Genomic DNA, 25,384 nt, shown 5'->3' with positions numbered 1-25,384 from the left:
AACAAGGGCGCTTAAAGAAGGAGCGTGGTGCGCTGCACTTCGGGCACAACTACAAATATCTTAGTGAGATAGTGTCGTATTTGCCTACGGGCAACTACAAGCAATGCTTTATGGCCACTGAATTTTTGTCTCTATGGGCTCAAGCCACAGCGGCTGGTGGCGGCGCCGGATCTGCTGCGCATAACCAACGCCTTGCGAAGGTTCCTTCGACTGCCTTGGTGGTATAAGAGCCCACTAGGCTTCCTTTTCTTTACTGATTCTCGGGGCAGCCTTGAAGACTCGTCCTCAGCAGCTGTCGTCGTTAAACGTAGAAGGATAACTGTGAAACCAGCGCCATTTCCCAGTAAGTCATTCTCTAGGATTAGAGGCTGAAACCACATTTCCGGGATTTTTGACGTCATAAAAGTGGTTTGGTTAGCGACAGAACATTGGATTCCGGTTGGCCGAACAGCCCCACTCCCGCTAGTTAGCAGTACGGCTCAGCCAATCGGCGCTTTGTAGAATCCCTTACGCAGTTTGTGGCTTCTTTGAAATCACTGGTTACGTAACAACCATAATCCGTACCGCACTTTCCTTAATAGATCAAGGTTTAGCTTTAACGCCGTAGTACAGTTGAATTAATTGAGGCGATAGAGAAAGGCCATACTACGAGGCAGTCACCGAGGCTTGATGTGCCGAATGACTTTGGTTACGATGTTCTGTGGTTTTTCTTTGGCGAGTGAAAAAAAATGGAATGCGGACCTCCTCCACCAGGGATCTATAATCTGAAACCCGCTGCAGCGCTACGAAGGGCCCGCGGTGGTGGGTTACCATCGCTGCCCGGAATAACCTCGGATGCATATTTAATGTCCGTTTCGTCGGTTAAGCGAATTATAGCGTTTAGCCCAAATCCCCTCCCAGCCCCTTTCTCTTGCTAATCAGACGCAGTAGGTGATCGCACACCGCGTTCCGTACCACGCGTGGACATCAATCAATGTCTTCACCACTGCCTGCAAGGCCACTGCGCGCGTTCGGCAATTAAAGTGAATAGAGAAAGGAGAAGAGAGAGATAGAGAGAGAAAAAGGAAAAGACGCAGGAAGAATTTCGCCAGCGTTCTACGAAAGCACACGCACACGCACGTGGATGATCGCCACCGAATTTAGACGGCGAAAGCCCTCCCGGCTGCTGCTGCCGCTGCGGCGACGGCGACGGCGGTCCCTTCGACCCTTGACATTTTCGGCGCACCTCCCGCATGTCTCTCCCTCTCCCTCACTGCGCCGGCGCAGCGTCTTTCTCCTGCCGTCCCCTTTCTTACCTTTCTTTCGCTCTTTCTCACCTAGGCAAGTTTTTCCTTTTTCTTTCCTCGAAGCCATCTGTTTGTTATTTTCTTTCCTTTCCCATTCCGATCTCGCTTCTTGTTCCCGTCACTCTCCTGCCACACACACCTTCATTTCTCCCCTTTCTTTTACTAGCCTCGTCACCATTCCAATAGTGCTGCGTCTTCTCTTCAAATACCCTTCTTCACAGTTTTCTGAGCTCCAGCTTGCTTTGGCCCACTCTCTCGCTCTCCCTCTATTTTTTTCTCGCTTTTCTTCACCTCTTCGAAGCCTTCGCCTCTGCTTCCCCCGAGGGTGTTCTGTCGGTTCCCTTTTCCCTATTTGTCGGTCTGCACAGTCTCTTTCTTCCGTGAACGTTGCTGCTCTTCGTCCTGCCCGCACTCTCTCCTTATTTTGACACTTCGCACGAAGAGTCTGGCGCTCCGTTCAAGCTTTGCTTTATTTTTTTTTTTCCATTTTATTCGTGTCACTACACTGTCACCTTCTCCTTCCTTCCTAACTTCTCACCCACTGCAATGGACCAGAACCCTCTCTCCTTTCTTCTCTTCACTTCTCTCTCTCTATCCCACCTCTCGACCCTCGCATCCACTTCTGTCACGCTGTCTCCTGTCAATCCATATCGTTTCGTTGGTCCGTCTCGTTCTCGCCCGCCGCATCGCCATTCTCGGCTGGCAAACACGGAGGCAAGGCACAAACACCCGAGCCTGGTGGGCGCGCTCTCTGTGAAGATATATACATTGGGAGAAGCTCGGCGTGCCAATATGCGCCAAGCGCCACGCTCCACCTCCTCGTCGAAGGCGATGTGAGCGTCCTCCGTGGGCCCAAAGAGAGGTCCGCGCGAGGCGGTGCGTCTGCTGCGGCGTCGAGGGGCCGGATTCACAGAGGTGGGAAAGGCGAGCAGAAAGAAAAGAACAGCGCTAGTCGCGGTTTGTGCGTTGCGCCACCATCGAGCCGGCTAGCCGCATAGCCTTCCGCGCTCCATGCAACATGTTGCGACAGAATGGCCGCGTCTCGTACTCGGCCCTCTGCAACGCGCCGGGTGGACGACCTTTCGCTGGAGGCGATGCCGAGAATCTTAACAGAGCTCTATATGAATAACCGAAAAAAAAAAAAATAACCCCCGACTCTTCATCGTTCTCTGGCACAAAGCGGTAGTAGTGATAACTGGAAGTAACTTGATGACACGTTGGTTAGAGCATCATCTATGAGTATTTGTATAAAGGACCAAAGGGATCATGTATGGCAGATATTGCGGCCGCTGACCACATTTCATGTGTCGACTTGTTTAGGGGATGTCATTTTATGAGGATGAACAGCACGATTTTTTATTTCTTGTGCGTTTGATGAGGTTCGCAAGCAATAGATTAACTTTCTAGTAAAAAAAAAAAAATAAATAAAAAACAGGCGACACAAAGACGCACGGGAAAGACAACGTGAAATGCGTCGGCTCGGGCACACCGAAATTGGCGCTTTGATTTCGGTCACTGACCGGCGACCGTTGCATGACCTTCAAGTCCTTAGCAACGCGCAAATAAGCAGCTGTTGCCTCCCTGTGCTGACCATGTGGTTTCTATTTGCGTTGGCGCAAAGGTCAGCTTGGTCCAGGGCACGAATTCAAAAACACCAGGAGCGCCCAAGAATCTGATTGGTTGCACCAAGGAAGCAACTCAAAATTCCGGAATTCAGCTTTGCGGTGTATCGTGTTACGCGTGCACAAGGGCTGATTTTTCAACTATGAAGCGTTAAAGATGTCTGAGTATTCATATGATGTACCATGATGCGAGAGATCTGCAAGAGGCAGGTGAAGGAGGCAAACAAAATAAATAAGTTAACAAGTAAGCGAACTAATGCATAAATAAGTAAATAACTAAATAACCTACTTCTGCGCCCCTGGCAAATAAGCAAATTTTGAGAACTTATTCCATATTCCTTCGTTGCAAAAGATTACCTCCAAACTTTACATAAATAAAAAAATACAAGCATCGCAACCGAAATAACTACTTGTGTGTTTCAAAAGCGTGCATGGCGCTTCATGTTATTCATAGTTGGCGCATTGCCACAAATCTCTAAACGCTACTATAATACCCGGACACGACGCGCTGGCTAAGTCGTTAGGGACAGCTGAACCCTGGACTGCTGAACCCTGCACTGCTGAACCCAAGGACACGGGGTGCAATCGGGCCACGGCCGCTATTAGACGGAGGCGAAAAACAAGGCAGTGACGTTCATCTTTTCTTCATGCTAGCTATACCTAATCGTGGCATTACAGGAGTAAACGCTCTCAAATGAAGATATGAATCCCTACTGCCGCTTTTGTGGCGAGAAAGACAACTTCGAAAATATGATCTGGGCGTGCAAAGCCCATAAACCTCCCTAAAAATTCCTGCCTGATCCCTCTAAAGAAGCTCGGGATGAGCTAAGGTCTAGCGATGACCCGGACGTTCAGTTCAATACCGTCGAATGGGCCGGCGTCGCCAAAGGTCTCCACTGCCTGCGGCACGCTAGCTAACTCAGAGGGAGAGATGGTGAAGGGTGGCTGTTCCTGGCTCTATGGGGCTGGGACTGGTAGGTCAACGCCGCTTGCGGTGGGGGCTAGCCGGCCACCGAATTTTTATCTGTTGTAGGCCGTCATTACACCCGCCACCAGATTGGTGATGGATGACAGCTGTTGCGGCGCGCGTCTTTCTCTCCCTCTTCTTTATCTTTCTTCTATACTTTCTCTCTCCTGTCCGCACGAGGCAGCGGAGGGGGTTCAGCTACAGAGCCAGTAGCAGGCCCGTGCATTTCCTTATCCTTCTTCCTACAGCCCCAATAACACGCTAGCTAACTCATCTCAATCCTCCACACTTATTCCGAATAAGTTTTATTGGCCTCAGCCTCAACTTACTATTCCTGACCTAAACAACGCATGCAAGTTTTCCTTTCACCGCGGCACTATATAACGTACCCAACGTGAGAAGGGTGGGAGGCAGTCCTGTCCATCTCGAACCACGATGACCAGTGAGCCCTCGTGAAAAGAGTGAGGGCTTCGGCCTCAGCCAGCGGAATCTCGGACTAAGGATGTTACCAACTTTCGCATAAATGCCCCACCATTTTTCCTTTCAATACCATGTTTTCATAATCGTCACTGCGAGAGGCATTACTGTGTCCCTACCTAGAGTAACCGTGCAATTGAATCACTTTATGTAGTGCATTAGTTACAGCTATAGAAGCCAAGACCATTTAAGGCTCAAGCCAATATCAAAACCTATAATGGCCTTAGGTTGGTTAGTTTGTAGGGTTTAACGTCCCAAAGCGACCCAGGCTATGAGAGACGCCGTAGTGGAGGACACCGGAAATTTCGACCACCTGGGGTTCTTTAACGTGCACTGACATCGCACAGCACACGGGCGCCTTGCTTGTCGCCTCCATCGAAAAGCTGCCGCCGAGGCCGGGATTCGATCCCGCGTCCTTGGGAACAGTAGTCGAACGCCGTAACCACTGCGCCACCCCGGCGGGGCTATAATGGCCTTAGTTTGGCGAGTTGGATTAATATGCTGATCATGAAAGCACAAAGAAAGACATGGGCTAAGGCAAAGGACAGATACACGAGCGCTTACTTCCAGCTGACTTTATTTCACGAAAGAAGTTGAATTTTGTAGTCTTGAGTTCACCTACGCATGGTTACAGGTTACTATCACAGAGTGATGAACATCACACTTTATCGAGCTGCGCATGTGAACGATGTAAGTTATGCCATCTCGTTGAAAGTAGGCGCTCGTGCATTTCTCCTCTGCCTTAGCGCGTGTCTTTGTTTGCGTTTTCACGACCAATATTGAAACCTATTCAAGGTAAAAAAAAAAAAGGAAAAGAAAAGAATAGGCAAGAGGAGAATAAAGCAAAATTCAAGCCAAGCAAAACAATGGGAGATAAAGTAGGAGGGAATCTCGAAAAAGAGGAAGGAGACAAAAGCCAAGCCAGGAGGGAAAAAACCGAGGGGGAGAAAGAAGCACTACAGACTAAGACAAAGAAGAGACGAATAAGGCAGAAGTCCACTCGAGATGAAGTAGAGCGGGAAACAAAAGAAAAAGCGCGGGAAAGAAAACAAGCAAAGGGAGAAAATGAAGGAAAATTATGGCTATGGAGGAAAATTTTAATTCAATCGTAACCCAGTTTACTCAGTCCCCTGTCACTGTTTTATTTTTTCTTGCACCATGCTTCCATTCGCATTTGCTACGATTACTTCCGATAGGAGAGCTGAAAAATGAGCGAAGAGTACAAAAAAAAAAAAAAATTAGCATCACATCTGCACCGCCTTGTGCTGGTAGTCCATTGTCCGCTGAAATGAACCTTCTTTGTTTGGGAGCGCGAGACATGAGGTTGCTCATCTTTATTGTGGTCAGATGTATGCGTACGGTATTTATCGTTTAATATATTTCTTGGGATGAATGACTCGGGTTCGGGAATAAGTGTGCCAGACTAATTACTGGCGATACCATACGCGCGTCGAAGCTTCAGTCTTTTGACGCTCTGCGCCTCTTTAAATGTTATGAAAAAGAATTATTGAAAATAGGCAGCAATAGCGGTGTGGCGGCGGGCGCAGGTGCCTCGATAAGAAATAAAAACGAAGCGAGAAGACACGAGGCAAGCTTCACAATTGAATTTTTCCCTTCGTCGGTCGAAACGCCTCTTCTTGTCCCAATGCTTCGCACGAAACCGCCACTCAAGGCATTCAAGTCACCGCCATTCGAAAGGCGACCGGGCTTTAGACAAAGACGAAAACAAGTGCACAAAAAGAAAATGATTTCCACCGTCACCGTCGTACCAAGCTTTCACGGCTCATAGACGGGACCACTAGGCACTCAACCGACCAGCGGTGCTTTTGCTCTCTGTGCTTTTGCTCTCGGTGCTTTTGCTCTCGTCTTGCTCGTCCGCCATTTCTGCCGAGAAAGTGCCGCTCTTTTGTTCATAACTCCCTCATCTTCACGTTTCCTCAGCCAGATATAGGTTGCGTAACGGCCTCTAAAAGACTTTTGGAGCTGGATGAAGCGAGGCGACGAGTGCTGCGAAGTGCTGCGAAGTGCTGCGAAGTGCGAGACTGCAGTTCCACAGCCTCCTATGCAAATTACATTATAGTTGTTTTCACTTAGCGTCACGTATGCCTCGAGGGTCAGCGGCTCGTGATGTCTAAACAAAGAGAAAACAACTATGCTTGAAAAATAAACTATAAGACTCGTGTGTGAGCGCGGACTCTAAAATAAATGATTAATTACCCAGAAATTCAAATTTAAAGATGCGCTACCCGTGTCGGTATACCGTGCTTCTTGTACAGCTTGTCTGCTTCGGACTTTGTTGGTCGGAGGCTTGAATATGTTCCTAGGTGCTATTTCTAGGATATGTTTCTAGGCAGGCTTACCTGGTGTCGGTTACAAGAGACACAGGAAAGGTGCGTACGAAAGTTAACAAGAATAAACTGAAGAGATGCAGCTAATTGCCACATCAGGAATATAGGAATTCTGACACTTAACTAAAGGAAGTTCACAGTGGTGACGATAAATCAGCTAGATCTTACATTGCATACTTTCTCTGCGAAGGACGAGAAGAATAAAAAATTACAAGAGTTCAACGCTGCTGAACCAAATATTGAGCGAAAGCCTTAGCTGTGGGTGACCGAGCGTTCCTCTTCTTCTCTTTTTCTTCTTCCTCAGCCCACATATAGAGCCCCGCTTTAACCAACCCATATGAACGTGCCTTAGTGGCCTACAGGGGTAACGTGAATGCCAGGGTCCTAGCAGACTGATTCTGACATAGCCGTTCCATGTGAAACGAGAGACCCAAGTTGGCAGCTCCTACCAGCCCGTGTGTCACGTGGGGTGTGACGTCACAGCGTTATGTGGGTAAGAAGTAACTGCGACCGGGTCACGCGAAGGCTTGAAAGTGCGAGTAGTATTGCTTTCGCTATAAAAGCGGGCACATACGCCCGAACAGATAACTACTTGAGAAAAAAAAAAACATATTCGAAGCGCAACAAAGAAATATTTATGTTTGAATATACGTTTGACTCCATCTGGGCTGATTTTCATAAACGCAAAGTGTTTATTGGTAATTGTTATTACGGAAATGAACTGCACCCCCCGGCAGCAATTATGCACGCCTAGGAGTGTGCACGGTACCGTCCGGAGATCGATAAGGTCTGAAGCAATAACCATGATACGACTAGTCTAAAGCGTCATATGTACGGGGGTTCTAAGTTGACCAAAGGCTGTCGTGTAAAAACAAGACGGCCACAAGCTTGGCGTCATTTGATTCACCAGCTCTCAAACAGTCGTTTTGGAATTAAGCGTTACATTCTGCTTGAGTGCGATACTACTAAACAGCATGACGTTAGAAAGATAACTCTATTTCACAAAAGTGAAATTTATTCCCAATACGGCGTCAGGATCTCTCCGAACACAGCGCTTCTATGCAGCGTAAATGATGCAGGTCCTCAGTTTCACAAGCTGTAGTTGTTCGTGCTCGCTTGTTTGTTCGCTCTCTTGTCAATGCTGTTTCCTTCCTCTCTCTCTCTCTCTTTTTTCATTTTTTTTTTCAGCGCCGTGCAAGATTCTTACATCTCGGCGGGGATAAGCAATGTTTGTGTTCTTTTAGAGTGGTTCTTAGAACAGTCTGCTAATCTTTTTTTTTTTTTTTTTTTTTTTTTGCATCACACCTTCACCAAATGCTACAGGATGGTGATTCCATTGGTTTGTCTAATCTCTTTCGTTGCGACGCGGCATGAGATAAAACGAGACCAGTTTTGATTAATACACAGTATTCTTGCTCATTGCGCAACGATAACTGATAAAGTCTCACGTTCAGCTTCCGTAGTGTCGTTGACGTGACAATATCAGACCATACTCTGATTGCAGCGCCTGGAGTAGCGTCACGCATGACGTCATTGCAGGGCAGCATGCTGATTGAGCCATGTGTAGTGATGTCACACATGACGTCATTGGAACGCCTGATGGAAGCATGCCACGCTTAGTGAAACGAACTTACTAACATCGCGAGTGGTATAGCCAGTAACGTCACGCACACTCTGCCTGAAAAGAAAACAAATGAGTGACTTATATCTAACATAGTTGTGTTCATATCCATAATGGTAACAACTTTGCGAGTTTTTTTTTTTTTTTCGTAACCTCCTTCCTTCTCGTCTTTCTTTGCGTTGGGATTCACGCAAAATGAGACTGAGCCGGTCCGTGTTGAACCGAATCAAGGTAGTCGGCGTTGGTGCACCATGCTGCAAATGGAAACTCCTGTTCATTTATAGTTTTACATTTACAGTTCATTACAGTTCATTTACAGTTTATTAAAAGTTTTCTCTCTCTCTCTCTCTCTCCTGTTCATTTAGAAGTGAGCGATATAACTACTGCACTCATGCGCCACGAAGTGGCTTATTTGGGAAGACATACTGGTCGGGCAGATATAACCGGTGGGCGTATAAGCTTATGCCTATGCAGGTCCCACACACAGCATGGTACACGACCTTTTTAAGGCAGGAATCTAACTGGAACAAACTAGAAAAGAATAGTACAGAGGCCTTATCAGCTTCTTGTGTCGCGGCAGCAGGATGAGATATATTACGGTCCAGTCCGCGCGCTTGTAAATTTCTCACATCTTCTTCTTTATATTTTAAATTTCAGTCTTCTCAGCAATTGTTTTATAAAGTAACCTTGAGACACCAATTGATTATCCACTGGATATCGAGACGACCAGGGCATGCTAAGCTAACGTCATTTTTGTGCTTTTTTTGTGTACTATAGGACGTTTTTTCTGATAACATTTGAAACTGTCGATGTCGGAAGAAGCAATACTCGATACAGCCTTAGTGATGCCACTTCTAGTTCATGTACAGTCGTGAGCAGCCTTGTCTAGAGCGCGCCGACAGTGCTCCGCGGAGCACGTCAGCGCCATCTAACGTTAGGCTGTGGGTTTAAGTTTTGCGTCCCATGCTCATGCGCGGCCAAAATAAAGCAGTGCCTGGTCGTGGGTTCCCGGCCTCACTTTCATTGAGTGATTGCGCTGCATGCCGCCAGGTACGCGCTTAATGATATGTAACAGCGGCCTGAAAACCAACCCTCTTCGTGCGAATCACGAAGCGGCTAGGCAAGTGCAATGTAATATCGGGTGATCGCTCGGTTCAAAAGCAATTGCAAGTGATAGCGGATTATCGCGCGCTTCAAACACCCTAGCAAATAGTGCGAGAATTGGGCCTAGTTGGCTCTTTGGTGTCTGTTTTCGTCCTTTCCGTATAAGGTTATGATCCCGCACCATGTGTTGCAGGCGTCTCGTTTGATTGCGTGTTTTTGTGCCGGGTTATAAGCTTTAAGGGACACAGCATTTGGCATCTTTACAGATATAGGCGCTGAATACCTCCACGATAAAGTACAGGGGCGATGAGTGGTGCGTATGCAGGAACGCGCATTAATCCGCTATCAGTCGCGCTTGCTTGCCTGGCCGTCTTGTTGCAGTCGAGAAACATGGCGTCATCGTGACGCTCTGGTGACCGTCACAACCTCACAAATTAGGGTGCCTCGATGCGAAGAGCGGGCGCGAATCGAGGCACCGTATCACAAATGTAGGCAATGCGACCCTAGCGGCAAGAAAGGTACTCGCAAGGCAGGGGTTGGATGAGGAAGTGATGAGAAGGCATCCTTCTCATTTGCCGCGCATGCGCACAGGACGCATAGATCAAACCCAGAGCCTAACGTTAGATGTCGCTGACTTGCTCTGCAGAGCCCCGTCGGTGCGCTCTAGACAAGGCTGCTCATGACTGTACTGATGTAAAAAATTAGAACTCCACTTCCGATGATATTACAGTCCTTAAAGTGCGGTTTTCCTTTCCGGCTGCTTACAGCCGCGCCTAGGGAAGAAAGTATTGCACTTGCGTCACGAGTGACGTCACACAGCAGCCGACTGTCCCACCCATCCACTTATCTTGAGATACGCCGCATGCACCTAATCTGCAGCTTCTCCTCTTCAATTCCCAAGGCTGTGTGTCTCGAATTTCACCCACCCGTATCGCCGTTAGCACAGCGGTATGCTCGTGGGAACATATATGGTTCGGGTTCCCTCCGACGACCGTTGCCGTTCTACTCTGCCCACTCTTTTGCTCGTATAGGGGAAAAAAAAAAACAAAGAAGGGGTGAGTGATACGGGTCATCGCTGCCGCTAAAGCGGCGGCGGCGTTGTTTATACACCGGCCGTGCTATATCGTCTTTGCTCATTTCCGCCGCTAGCGCTTCAAGGTTTCTTTTCCGATGCCGCTGCAGTCGCGGCTACGGCCGCACAAACATCGGGAAAACTGATCCTGTCCGCCAGCTCGTCCGCCCGCCCGCTCGATGTGTTTATTTTCAGGGTCCGACCCGGGTCAGAAGGATTTCGCCTCATATCCCTCTTTTCTCCATCTACTTCTCTCTTTGTCCTAATTTTATTACCGCTGTTGCTTCAGTCTGCCTCGACGCGACCGACTGCTTGTCTTTTCGAGTCCATTCATTCATTCACTCGGACCTACCATCCGATCCTTTCACTTCTTTTCGTTTTCGCTTTTTTTTTTTTTTGGTTCTTTGTAGGTGTTGATCTCGATATCCCAAATACGTACAAAAACAGGGAACGCGCGTTGATTGTTTAACACGCTGTTTTTATTGACACGAACAACGAAAGAGCGGCCCGAATATTGTTTATCCTTGCAAAGCCGAAGGAATAAAAAGGGGTTCGCACGGCAGCACGAAGGGCGAGGAAACGAAGTGCGAAACCTTGGCCAAGGTTACAAAATAGAGAATTGAAAGTGTGCCGCGGAAAGCCCGCGCATTTGGTCGGGCGCGGTTCCGAGTGCAGGATTCATATTAGCGGGGCTTCATTCTAGCTTTTGTTTTCTCTTCGCGTCTTGCGAAACTGAGAGGCCGAGATTGCGGATCATTCGAATAGCATGAATGGAGTCTTTTACTCGCACTCTACTTCAAGGGCGGCAAATAGAGGCTGCATTTGGCTGCTTCTGACACACTGCTTTAAAAGAAAGTGGATTTAATTTGACACAGTCGTTGTACTCACGAAATGATAATGCCTTGAAGCCTGGCGAACTCGGTGTAAACAAGGTGGTCGCTAAGGAAAGGACAAAAAGTTTATATATTTTAATGTTTGATTTGCTTGCAACCACAACTTTATAATAAACCGTATAAGTATAAGCTATAAGTATATAAGCTATAAGTATAAGCTATAAGTATAAGTTATAAGTATGAGTATAAGCTATAAGTATAAGCTATAAGTATATAGTATAAGTATAAGCTATAAGTATATAGTATAAGTATAAACTATAAGTATAAGCTATAAGTATAAGCTATAAGTATAAGCTATAAGCATAAGCTATAAGTATAAGTATAAGCTATAAGTATAGGCTATAAGTATAAGTATAAGCTATAGCTATAAGCATAAGCTATAAGTATACAGTATAAGTATAAGATATAAGTATAAGTTACAGCTATAAGCATAACCTATAAGTATATAGTATAAGTATAAGCTTTAAAGTATAAGCTATGAGCTATAAAGCTTCAGTGCTTGAAAGAAAAGTTGTTTAAAATCCCTCCTCGGCTGCTCCCTATCACAATTAAACTTTTGGTTATGACAGCAAAGTGGCAGGGTGCTCAAACTTGTACACTCGTGTGCACATATGCGCATTTACATATGTGTTTTAATTGCACCGTTCTCACTATTGCGCACAGAGGGCGCATTATACGCTCCTCTTTACCGACTCCATAAAATTTGTTAAAAGGTGTAGGTATTTCTGCAGCATTTAAAGGAGGCAGATTAAAAAAAGTGCCCGACAGGACATTTTCACGTTATGGTGTTGGTTATGGCATTGACAGACCGAGAAATGGATATATTGGTCACAGTATATTAGATTGGGGTAGACGCGATTAACGGAAGGACAGGACTGCAGTTATAGATGCAAAATGATTGTTTGTTTTCCGCTCGCCATTTCTTCCGAACGTATTTCTCTATGTTGAATACAGGCAGATTTAATTGTCGAAATTACTTTAAATGACGCTTCTGAATATACTGTGAAAAAAAAAAAAAAGACGCTCTATATAGCGTTTTTTTTTTTTTCTGCACAATGGTGCGGTTTCCCCTGATCCTCTGTATGGCTGTACTACATTTTCTGTACGTTTACCCTTGTTGTGTCGTGATTGTCTTACTTTTACTGTGATGAGTGAACAGGATTTTGTCAGATACCCTCAACACCTTTTTTTTTTTGTGCTCAGGTTTGTTTACTTTCTGTAGATAAACCAAAATGAATATAAAAAAAAATAAAGACTTCACTTCTGTATGTATTGTCTTCTCGCTGTAATTTTTGAACGAATGGCGCAGAAGTGATAGAACAAAAGGAGCAGAGTATTCATATGATAGCAGAAAGCTCCAAATGCCGAGCTTAAAAATTAGTTTGATAAAATAAATAAAAAGGAAACAATGCAAGACAAAACGTTTAAGTGGGTTTCGTCTGATGCAAAGGAAGTCCGGAGAAAAAAAAAAACGAGAGAAGAGAAATAAAGCCCGCTCCCATTCTCTGCCCCCGACTGCATGGCCGCAGAGCCCTATGCGTGCTGCGTCGTCATTTCACGTATATGGCACGGCACGAAAAGTATTTAAGCCAAGGGCCGCACACGACTGTGCACTCCGAGCCCGGTATAGTCGCCAAGCTAACCTGACAATCTTCCATGGAAAGTTATCCGCGAGCGCAATTCCTTTGCGACGACTCAGCCGAATCGATTCGAGCCAAAAACTGCGAATACTGCACTGCATGACCCCCTGCATTGCTCACAGTTCTACGAATAATGCCGTTCTTCTTTATGCCTGCATTTGTATTGGCGTATATACGGCTCGCGTGACCATGAATAGAACCCTTTGTACCCCGCGAAGGCCGATCCGGGATTGATGAATCCGTGGTCTGCTGACAATGTCTTTATTTCGTAACAATAGGCGTCGTGTAAACGGCTTGCAGCGTAGTGCCGGTAGTTCTGCGTGCGGTGGTGACAGGGAACGTCAGGGCAGATTGTGCCAGTCCGTCGGAGACAGCGGCATTCGAAAGACGGATCCTCCTCACTCAGTGTACGAGTGGGAAAGGAAGTGGGGCTCGGAAGAAAGAGCGCGAACAAAAGGCTGAACGAGGGCCTCGAGCCCGAGGGGGCGAAAGTCAACTTGAGTCCGGAAATGAGCCAATTCGCGAGCCGGAAGCCGCGTGACGGAGCGGGAGACGAGCAGCTTCACTTTTGGATTAACGTCCTGGTATTTTATATTCGAGAACTTTTATTCGTCTCACATGTAAACTTCTGAGAGTGATTCGTCTAATTCAAGGCTTCCTGTTCAAGGTTAATGGTTTGAATTAAAAAAAAAAGGGTCGTTTTTCGTTGTTTAATTTTGAGCTTCCTGCCCCTTCCGATTACCATGGCAATGCAGTAAAACCCTCGTGGGAAAGAGATGAATTAAATAAAGGGGTAATGCACTGTCAGTAAGGGTAACAGTGCCAAAATGTTTTTACTTTCGCATAACCAAGATTGGTAGAGAAAAATAAAATGATACGTCTAAGGAAGAAAAAAATGAAAAGTCCTGCAAGCATGAATGAACACGGGTGCAGGAAAAGAGTATGAATACAGAAATGGCTGAATTAAGGAAAATAATTGAGTAGAATTCGGAAAATAAGAAGATATAGACGCTCCGCTATTGCTGATTATCACGTAATTGTGAGCAAAAAGAGATTTTAATCGTCCAGAAAAAAAAAAGCTCCCCCCCCCCTTTTTTTTTTCACCTAAATTATGTTATTTTGGTCATCAAACTTTAGAGATGATTGCTTTTATTAACCCTGCGCACTGACAACGCAGCGTGTAGAACAGCGAAAAGGTGCCTTTCTGGAAATTATAACCGCCGTCACGATGAGGGCAGTTTTCATAACAGGTCTTTAAACAACGGCCAGCTGTTGGCTGACCACCCGTCATGTATATAATCGGCTCTGCGCCCGTTCTTACCATTAAAACGTGCCATCCTTCTTTTTCTGTTTGTTCACCTGTCTATTACCCGCTTTGACATGATTATTGGAATTACATTTTGTGTTTTTCATATTTATGTAGCCTTAACACCGCACTGTTGTGCCTAGAAAAAATTAGCGCTGTAACCACCGTCCTCCGCGATGGCGACGAAGCCACTAACTCTTTTTTTTCTTCCCGGTTCATTTTCTCAAAGGTTTAAGCGAGGAGTTTCCATCTTAGTTTTACTTGCTTTGTTCATTTGAGTAGTTTCCATTTAACCACCCGCCCCCAAGGTTAAAGTTCCCATTAAGGCCGGAATCCAGGTCAAAAGGGAACTGTTAAATCTTCAATGAGTTGCATCCCGGGATCGAAGAATACATTAAAGCTCCAGCTTGTTTCAAGTGCGAGATTAGCCGAGCGGCGCTGGAAACATTTGTAATCACTTCAGGTGGACTTACAAGTGGAAGATTAGCCGTGCAGTTAAAGCCCTCGGGAGCAGAGCTCTAGGGCGTCAACCTGACGATGCGCGCTCTTGAGTTGACACATGTAATTACCGAGAAACACCGAGCGGAATTGTGCGCGGTGAGAATGTGCTGATACAATTTGAATGCGAGGACGTTGCGTGTCGTTCGAGCCTAATGAAAACATTACACGAAAAACGTTCGAATAAAGAAAAGTGCGTGTCAGCGCGAACGTCACTATCTGGTGAACGGTTTGGAAGGCTTTCGCAGTCGGACACACAACCTAATTAAAATAGGGTCGATATTTCGGGTGTTCCTTGTGTGTTCCTCTAGCTCATTAAGAAACTTCAAAGGAGAAAAGTGTTTGTTTGTTAAAACGATGCGTTCAGTTGTAGTTTATCGAATAATAGCATTATTGATGACAGCGACAAGCTGCATCCGGCTGCTCGAACTCGAAACGGTAATGACAATAAAAAAAAAAAGCTTTTTTACAGGCAAAAGAATACCAAATAGCAAGAAACAGACACATTCTATTTCAGAAGAATGAAGCTGTAAAAAGACAAACGCTTTACAGGCATTCATTGCAGTTTTAAAGATGCATAATAAATCCTAATTCGTATAGAACAAGGTACCGGGAAACACTTCTTTAAATATCAGGCTGCTATTCAATCCTAATAAAAGGCTACTAATAATAATCGTAGTTGGTAGCACAGACCAACCATATTGTGTCACATTATTCAGCTCATAAAAGGAAACTAGACGCTTTTGTCTCCGACGTCTCACAAGCTGCTGTTAGTATTATTGCCTCGGATTAAAGGTAGCGTTGAACAGTAGTCAGTTTTTTCCCGCTACCATTTCTGAAACTAGAAAAAACTCAAATGACAGTTACGACAGCAGTCTGTTCTAAAACATCTTCATTACAAACACATACAAATTGGAAAAAAGGGGGATGTAGTGCAGCTATATGGACTACAGATATCGACATCGTTCCCATAGTGCCTACGTTCAAGGCTACTAAAGAAATATATGTACAGGGGATCTCGAGTCGGATGACGAAGAGTTTACTGGGATGTCACTTTTAACCTGTGATAGATTTGAAGCTTGATGGTGTTTTGCAATGGTGCTTAGGATATTCCGAACGTTGCACGTGTGCACGCGACGTCGACCTACACCTGAATGGGCGAAAAGAAACTAATCTTCAACTTAGTATTTCTAAATGTGATTTTGACCTCTCGCACCAAAACTGACGCTTCAGTTAGCATTAGGGGACAATCCTAAAGTTATGTCATACACTACGGAAACGCTATTCAAAGTAGATGAAAGAGGCGTCTTCGTAGCTAATTAATAAAGTTCTGTGCGTGGCATACAGAGGTGGGGGACTCGGTCCTGACTGCCAGCAGGTGACACTACATTTTCTCACTTTCTCTGATGGAATATTTGATCTTAGACTATTACACGCCCAATTTCTCACCAGAATCGACATCACAATAAAAAAAAAAAAAACGCAATATCTCCTAACGCTTTCATTGCGTGTCAGGTGACCGTCGCTTTTTTAGAAATGAATATGCTAACCAGCCTCTGAATTACCTGATTGCGTCTTCTTGAGCGTCTACAGTCCGTTGTGAAAAGAAGACACCCTTTACATAGAAAAAAAAAAGACGAAGTACAAATCTAGAGCGAGGTGCAAGCTGATAAGGGTCGACACTGAATGGCCAGCCTATAGCGAATGAAAGCATCCCGAAGGGTAACTGCATCTCACCTGGAGTTTGTACGGAGTGCCTGTAGCAGTCCTCGACTGTCGGCTTGTACGTGACCGAGAACATGCTCTCGAGGAACTGGACGATGAGCGAAGTCTTTCCCACGCCACCGGCACCCAGCACTACGAGCTTGTTCTCACGCATCCCGGGCAAGTGCTGTTCGGCGCGCTCGCCCGTCAGTTCCTCGATCACCGAACTCTTCCGACGTGCCCCATGGCGAAGACACTTGGACGCGAACGTCACTTTCTCCTCCGAAGCCGGCGGCGTTTCTCGGAACGACGCCGTTTTTACCGCCGCGCAGCGCCCACACCTCGGAATCAATCACGCATCACCTTCTGCGTTCGCGTCAGGGTTCCCACGCGGAGCAGCTTCAATGCGACGACGACTTCGGCCCTCCAGGGTTTTCCTCCGTCCTAGCTTTCTTTCCGACCTTCCTGCGCGTCGATGTAGAGTTCTTCGTCCTGTCCTCCGACAATTTATCGCCTCCAACTTTTCCTTGGTCGTTTACAAAGAGTTCGTTACAAGCACTTCGAAGACCTTCCTACGTACTGCTTCGTGCGTTCTCTCGGTTTCGCTCGTCTTAAAAAAAATAAATAAATATCACTGTTATGTAGCAGCTGTATTCGTTTCTCGCCTTACTATTTTGGAAATACCCCGAGTTAAAGAATGGCCCGGGGCCCCTGTGTGGAGGAAACTATGTAGCTTGGTCGCGCTACTCCGCACTCCTTTTCAATTCGCCAGTTCGTCGTCGTCTCGCACTGAGGTGGAAATATAGAATAATGGAAAATGGTACTAATCTCTAGTTCGGAGAGCAGAAAAGCATGCGGACACCGGACTAGCACTACACGAAACACCGCCGAGCTGACGGAGGGAACGCGAGATGAGCCTGGGAGGTGGAAGCGGCGAGCCTAGTGCAGTGCGCGCGTTTGCGCGATCTTTTGGTTCCACTTAGCCGTGTCGTCTGCTCCAGCCGCGAACAGGATCCTAGAACGCGTGGGCGGCGCTGCAGTACACGGCTCCTCGGTAGAGTAGGGACGCGCTTTGGTTCTGCGTGGCCGCAAGATGGCGTCGCTGATCGATTCACAAGGAAACTGGTGGCAGTTTCAGCCGCTAATCCCTTCCCATCGCGATTTCAAATCACGGTACGTGAGGTAGGAAAACAAGTTTTCGGTCTAAAAGGTGCGGTTACAGGCGCTTTGAAGGCTTTTTTTTTTTATTTTCATAAAGCCCGCAGACTTGTAGAGGAGACCTGCAGGGAACTAAGCGCTGATAAAATCATGGGCGCTTCTTAAAAAAGTGTTCTGGCTGAATTAAGGATGACTTCTCATAATGTAGGCAAAAAAAGTGAGAATGTCGCACGTTGTTTTATTTATAAGAACTTTTTCTACTGTTGCAATGCTCACGTATGCCGCTTCACACCCGCACAAGCTAAAGCGAGGAAAAAAGGTGATCCATGCTCTAGCCAATATGTGGTGACTCGTCATTGTGCGGCTAGGAGGCGGTGCTAGCGCCGCAGATTTCCATGGCAACCACCAGTTGCGTCTCCTCCGCGCCGCTGGTCGAGCGCGGAAGATACGCTGGCTCGAAAATGAAAGAATATCCGAATAAAAAGCGTTGGGCGAGAATAGTAACACAGTTGCTGGGTTCTGACTTGATTCATAATAGCGCGAACTTTCGCGTACAGGAAAGGACGTAGCCAGGCGATGCAGGACGAAGTACACAAGCAGAAAAGCGGTATTTAAACGAGCCTCGGTGAAGAGCGTATCTCATTCATCGCTCGCACGTGCAACAGTTTGGTCGAGCACACTAGTGTAGCTTCGAAAGGCGCTCCGCAGTTCATTCATAGCTAGCCATTCAACACATGTGCGGCCACTTTGGAGTTCAGCGGTACACCTCTCTTGCACGCTGAATTCAAAGGCTTGTTCTTTTTCGCACATTAAGCAGCTACGCCAGCATCTTTAGTGCCTCTTTGCTTATGATTGTATTCAAATTTATTTCTCTTAATTAGTTATGATTTTTTTTTCTAGCAGCCTAACGGGATCAATACAGAAGTGCGGGGAGAACAGCATCGCTGGGTAAAATTTGCTGTTCTCCTGCGTTGTGCGGACAGTTTTTAGTCAGCCGCAGCTTTTTTCTTTTGTCCCGAATTTTATGGTGTATGTATTGCCACGGTACGAAGCAGGGTTCATTGACACTTTTGCGTCTTTACTCTGCTGTTCTACACTAGGCTATATCATTTTCAGGGGCCAAGTTTTTCAGAATTGTGTTCTTAGATTCACTAGTTTCCGAGGAAGGGACTATATAGAGGTGAATGAAGCTTGTCAAGGTGGCCTCTTAATTCACACATGGCTGCGTGCTATTCGTCCACGTTCATTGATGTTCATGTTTGTCGAAAGCTGTGGCGTTTCTTGAAAAGACAGTTAAGGATTTTCTTTCAGAAGAATTACACCGGGTATTTGTCGCAAGTAATGAAGCTACGCAAATAAGATTACATAATAAGACGTTTGTTATTTCGCACTAGCCGTACTTCGCTTGCTTAAAGACCGCACTCGCCTATTGAACGTCTGCAACATCTGAGAGCGCCGGACACGAAAAAAGCAAGCGCAGAGCTTTGACTCGTGTTAAAAGAAGGGCTTGTCAACAGCCCTGGGGATTTAAGCCCGTTGTGGCAATCTGGTTTACGTACCGTTTCTCTCTTGTCATGTTTCTTATTCGCTCAGGTCCTACTTTGGTACCAAAAAATCAATTATTTTTCATCGGGTAATAAGCACACCTTTTTATTCTACGCGCATTCCGCTGATGGTGACTGGGTACCAGCGGGCGCAATTTTCTGAAAGCCGCAATAACTACGCAACATTGTGAAGAATTGCATGCCGAATGCCGATTATGTTATATCTACATCATTTACAAGGATTAACACTATACGACAATTACAACTTATCGCGGCTGGGCTTTGAGCTGAATGCTCGCGCGTTGTAGCAAGCTGAAGTTTCAGTCTCTTTGCACATCATTATGCACCTGCTAAATAAAGTACACGCGTGAGTTTAACGTAAATGTTTCTGACTATATTCTCGAGGATGGAAACCAAACTGAAGGATGCACTTTGTTTTATTTTGTTCAGTCGCACATGATGTATTATTTGTTTTACTTGCAAGCTTTTCCTCTTCATTTTACCGCAGAAATTGTGTAACGAACGCTACACTTGGCTAGTAGAAGCGAATTTCGTCGGGCCTTTCATAGGACACAACTGGACACGCGCCGTAACCATGACAATCAACAGTTTTTTTTTTGTCGCTGCGCCGCGCCGGTCTCCACCGCTGCGCCGACTCGTGACGTCATCTGCCTCGTTATGTAGCCTCACTGCGCATGCGCAGACCGTCGCCTGTCCCTTCCGCTGCGCCGAATCTCCTTCATCGCATCTGACTCCGTATGCTCACGTGACTAACTGCGTAGCTGAACATACAAACCTGAGCGTGCACGCTCACTAGTCAGATGCGCCAAGGATGAAGAAGCGGACGGCGAGCGCGCGCAGAGTGCGCGGCATCTTCGCAGACTGCGAGAAGCTGCGTCGTACGACCCGGAAATTATTGCTTGGCGTGAAGATGCCCGTTAGTACACAAATGAAGCACGAAAGACTAAGTGTGCGTCAGAGACGCCAGGAGAGCGGGAAGAACGAATCGCGAAGCGGAGGCGTCATGAAGCGGAGCGACAGAGACTCCGAGCCGAGCTTTCGCTACTATATCCTGGCCTTGCTGAGCTAAGACACTGCTGATTTTTTATGAGCATTTTACCACACAATACGAATAACTCCCAAAATTTCTGAGATTTTTTTAGATTAAAAAATTGCGTGCATTAGTCCAGTGAGTTCTGCATTTTTCCCCAAATGGAAAAACACAAATGGCTATGGTTTGACCAATGGCCATCTCGAGTAGAATTGCGGAAGCAACATCTGCGGCGAACGCTGCGCGCACAGCTGGCACAGCTGTGCGCGCGGTGCACAGCGGTGCACAGCTGGAGCGGCGAACGCGCCGCGCCAGCTGTGCACCGTGTGAGGTCCCTCTCTTGGCGCATGCGCAGCTCTGAGTCACCCGTTCAGCAGAGGAGTCGGCGCCAGCTCTGACGCGCCTTCCCAGCTGTGCTCCGTGTGACGTCACTCAACCCTCGCTCATGCGCAGCTTGGCTCATCGGGGGCTCCGCGAAGTGGCTCAGCGACTAATGTATTGTTGATCCCGCAAAAAAAAAAAAAAAAGAAAAAAAAGAAAAGGTATGGCTTTCGGTTGTATACTCCGCCTGTAAAGCGTGCTTCACCTTTGTCTTGTGAGCGTACGAAGAAGCCAACCTCCTAAAATGAGTCGGTAAACAAGATTGCGGCCTACCGCTCTTTGCACATTTTTACGGTGTGGAAACTTCCTTGAACTCAGGCACTGAAAAGTGTCACTATAAGTAAGAACATCGTGAAGGACTGAGCGTTTTGGAGATGAGTATGCAGAATAACGCTCTTGATGGATGCGAAATAACTCGAAAATTATCGGGGACATCCGTACGTTCAATTGTACAGGACAGTGTTTACATGAATGAGCTTGATGAAAAAGATCCTGTTAGTACAAATGCTCTGCACCTCTGTGTGTACAAAGTAAACTGGACGTAATATTTGACTTTTCTTGAAGTGTGCATGGCATAGAGAATATGCGTTTACTATGTCGATGGCAGCAGACGTGAAGACAGATATATATATATATATATATATATATATATATTGTAGTGTGGTAATCTTCATCGATATAACCACTGACATGCGTCGCGTGCTGCCGCTCTCAAGGACGAAGAAGTTGTTCGCTGCCTTGCTCTTTCGCCACGCCTGACGCTTCGCTGCGAGTCTCCCCTGAGCGGCTGGAATCATCTGGGTTCACCGAATAAACACACCCCTACAATTGGTGGAGGTGCTGGGTACGTTCCCGTCCACCCTGGAACTAAGAAGCCGCACGTTACCCTCTGCTTCCAGCATGCCGGATGACACTGCCACGACATCGTCGCCCCTCCCAACCACCGTGCTGTGTTCTGGAGCTCTACGGCAGCGTGATCCGTGCTTCTTCAGTGGCACAGCCGACCAGGACGTCGACGATTGGTTGGCGGCATATGAGCGCGTCAGTAGCTACAACAGATGGGACGACGCTATCAAGCTAAGCAATGTAATCTTTTATCTGACTGACGTGGCGAACCTCTGGTTTCGCAACCATGAGGCAGACCTGCCATCTTGGTCTGCATTTAAAAAGAATTTTGCAGAAGTGTTCGGCCGCCCTGCAGTTCGCAAGCTCCGGGCAGAACAACGCTTGCGTGAGCGCACTCAGCAAGTCGATGAGTCGTTCACTAGTTATATAGAGGACATCGTGGACCTATGCAAGCGTGTCGATCCGCTAATGACTGAAGCGGATAAGATCGAGAACATCATGAAAGGCATCTCTGACGACGCGTGCCAAATGCTCTGGGTAAAAAATCCTGCCACGGTGAGTGACGTGATCAAGCTTTGCCAGAGCTACGACGTGCTTCGTAAGAAGCGCGCTTCTACCCGGCGGTCCGGTGTTAGAGACGACGCCATCTCTACACTTGCGCTGGGCGGTTCTACCCCATCAGAGGACAGCCCTTTACTTCAGCAAATCAAAGCCTTCGTTCGAGAAGAGGTCGCCCGCCAGCTATCGCTGGTCCCTCAGTTACAGGATAGTGGCCGCCTTGTTCCTGACATGGCTCCGTCTTTGGCCCCTACCATACGGCGTGCCGTTCAAGATCACATCGCTGACGTTCTTCCTCCCAGCTCCATGCTCCCGCCCAGCCCTGTGCTGCCGCCCAGCCCCGTGCCAGCGCAAGTAACGGCACCACTGACTTACGCCCAAGTTGCGGCCAGGCCGCTCATGCCATCAGCATCTCTTTCCTACCAGGCCGCTCCTTCCAACCTTCCTTCGCCTTTGCCTGGGTCTGCATTCCATGTCCCTATTCCAAGGGTACGCCAACGCCCTACGAACCCTTGGCGTACCGCGGACAACCGACCAATCTGCTACTCTTGCGGGCTGCCGGGCCATGTCGCACGCCTTTGCCGCCAACGCCTTCCACCTTCTCGACCTGAACTATGGAACTACTCCTACAATACAGACCAGCCCTCGCCGAGAAATCCGCCCAGTTCCGAATTTGTATCTCGTGACAATCAAACGTACACAGCTCGCCGATCACCTTCCCCTCGTCGCCGTTCCCCGTCCCCACTCCGACGTTCTACCGGCACCGTTGAGGGAAACTAACAGTCGCAGTTCCCGGGGCAAGAACTGCGCTTGGTTCGAACTCTTCAAGTCCTCGGTGTTCTCCCACTAACGTAATTCAAGTGTTTGTCGACGGCGTCGCAGTACTCGCTCTAGTCGACACGGGCGCTGCCGTATCAGTCATCAGTGAAGCTCTTTGCCGTCGTCTTCGTAAGGTGACCACCGCACTTTCCGACTTTTCGCTTCGCACCGCCTCATCACAGCGCATTCATCCCTCAGCGGCGTGCACGGCCCGTGTTCTCATCGAAGACGTCTTATACACCATCGAGTTTATTGTACTGTCTCGCTGCTCACACGACATCATCCTGGGCTACGATTTCCTTTCCACTCATCATGCCGTTATTGACTGCGCCCGCGCGGAAGTTTCCTTTTTACCTCTTTGTGATACCGTCTTGTGTGACGTCCCTACCCGGCCTGCAAAACTCCTCGTCGCCAGTGACACAGACATTCCTCCATTTTCTGCCGCCCTCGTTCCACTCTCCTGTGAAAGCGTTATTAGTTCGACTGTCTTCTTCACACCTTCCGACGCCGCTTCACGCCATCCCTGCCTCCTGCTTCCATTTGCGGTCCTCAAGTTCGAAGATGGCCTTAGTGCAATGTACGTCTCAAATCCATTTTCGTGCCCGTCCGTCCTGCTACGCGGCGAGTGTCTCGGTCGTATTGAAGAACTTGATCCCGCGCTTGTAAATACTCTTCCTGCAACGCCTACTTCATTAGACGTTAATGTGCTCAGCTGTTGCGATACAGCGACCGCTTCGACACCACCCGATGTTCTTCAACAAGCTATTGACGCAGATCTCCCACCCGCACAACGCGATCAACTCGCTGCTCTTCTACAGAACTTCACTTCTGCCTTCGACCTTCCTCACACTGCTCTGGGTCGCACGTCTGTCGTTACGCACGCAATCGACACTGGTACAAACGCACCTTTACGACAGCGTCCTTATCGCGTGTCGGCCTCTGAGCGCCAAGTCATTGCTGACAACGTGGACGACATGCTTCGCCGGGGCGTCATACAGCCATCTAACAGTCCATGGGCTTCTCCGGTTGTTTTGGTCACCAAGAAAGATGGTTCCATCCGGTTTTGCGTCGATTACCGTAGGCTTAACAAAATCACGCGCAAAGATGTCTATCCTTTGCCGCGAATCGACGACGCCTTGGACTGTTTACAGGGAGCCGAGTATTTCTCCTCTTTGGATTTGCGCTCCGGCTACTGGCAGGTACCGATGGCTGATAATGACCGCTCGAAAACTGCCTTTATAACACCGGATGGATTATACGAGTTCAACGTTATGCCCTTTGGCCTCTGCAATGCCCCGGCTACTTTCGAGCGCCTGATGGACACTGTTCTTCGTGGACTCAAGTGGCAGACCTGTCTTTGTTATCTGGACGACATCGTAGTTTTTTCTGCCGACTTTTCTTCTCACCTACTCCGCCTAAAGGATGTCCTCACGTGTCTCGCCGGCGCTGGGCTTCAGTTGAATTTGAAGAAGTGCCACTTTGCCGCTCGAAAACTCACAATTTTAGGCCACGTAGTTTCTAAGGACGGCATTCTTCCCGACCCCACCAAACTTCGCGCAGTTGCAGAGTTCCCGAAGCCAACCTCCCTGAAGCAGCTTCGGAGCTTTATCGGCCTCTGCTCCTACTTTCGACGTTTCATCTTGAACTTCGCCTCTATCATCGCTCCTCTGACCCAGCTCCTTGCCGGCAGCTCCGACCTTTCCGCCTGGACTCCAGCCTGCGATAAAGCCTTTGACACTTTACGCCGCCTTTTGGTTTCGCCGCCCATTCTACGCCACTTTGATCCGGCTGCGCCTACGGAGATCCACACTGATGCCAGCGGTATTGGGCTTGGTGCCGTCCTTACCCAACGTAAGCCTGGTTACAGCGAGTATGTTGTGGCATACGCCAGCCGAACATTGACAAAGGCAGAATCTAATTATTCAGTCACAGAAAGGGAATGTTTGGCCATTATTTGGGCTATCGGAAAATTTCGTCCTTATGTGTATGGTCGACCGTTTTACGTTGTGACCGATCACCACGCTTTGTGCTGGCTTGCCTCTCTGAAAGACCCATCCGGTCGCCTTGCTCGCTGGGCTCTTCGTCTCCAGGAGTTTGACATTCATGTCATTTATCGATCAGGCCTGAAGCATACGGACGCGGATGCTCTTTCCCGCTCGCCATTGCCTAGAGATAATTCGTCTGACCACGTCTGTGCCTACGATATGTCGACTCTTACAACTATCGACATGGCTACCGAGCAGCGGAATGACCCCTGGATCAATGCACTTTTGAATTTTCTCTCAAGTCCTACTCCCGGTCATTCCTCCAAAGCGCTCGTCCGCCAAGCACACCACTTCTCCATTCGTGACGGTCTTCTCTATCGCCGCAATTATTTGCTTGATGGACGGAAGTGGCTTCTAGTCATCCCGCGTCATCTCCGCGCCGACATTTGTGCTGCGTACCATGGTGACCCACAATGTGCTCACGGTGGCGTATTGAAAACCTAC

The 25,384-nt window shown here is 47.5% G+C and overlaps 1 protein-coding gene across 1 annotated transcript in view; it reads right to left on the bottom strand.

The window, feature by feature from the left end:
• LOC146196516 (ras-related protein Rap1-like) overlaps nucleotides 1–16,757 on the bottom strand; it is a 95,804-nt gene extending 79,047 nt beyond the window's left edge. The window contains exon 1 of the mRNA XM_084598270.1: nucleotides 16,572–16,757. Coding sequence (XP_084454396.1) covers nucleotides 16,572–16,713 — 142 coding nt within the window. The 5' untranslated portion in view covers nucleotides 16,714–16,757. The remainder of the gene's footprint in view (nucleotides 1–16,571) is intronic.
• Between the last annotated feature and the right edge of the window lie 8,627 nt (nucleotides 16,758–25,384).

Source organism: Amblyomma maculatum, chromosome 3 (genome assembly GCF_055883805.1).
Source record: "Amblyomma maculatum isolate TAMU_Amacu chromosome 3, ASM5588380v1, whole genome shotgun sequence".
Taxonomy (NCBI): Eukaryota; Metazoa; Arthropoda; class Arachnida; order Ixodida; family Ixodidae; genus Amblyomma; species Amblyomma maculatum.
This window is presented reverse-complemented; position numbering and strand designations above follow the sequence as displayed.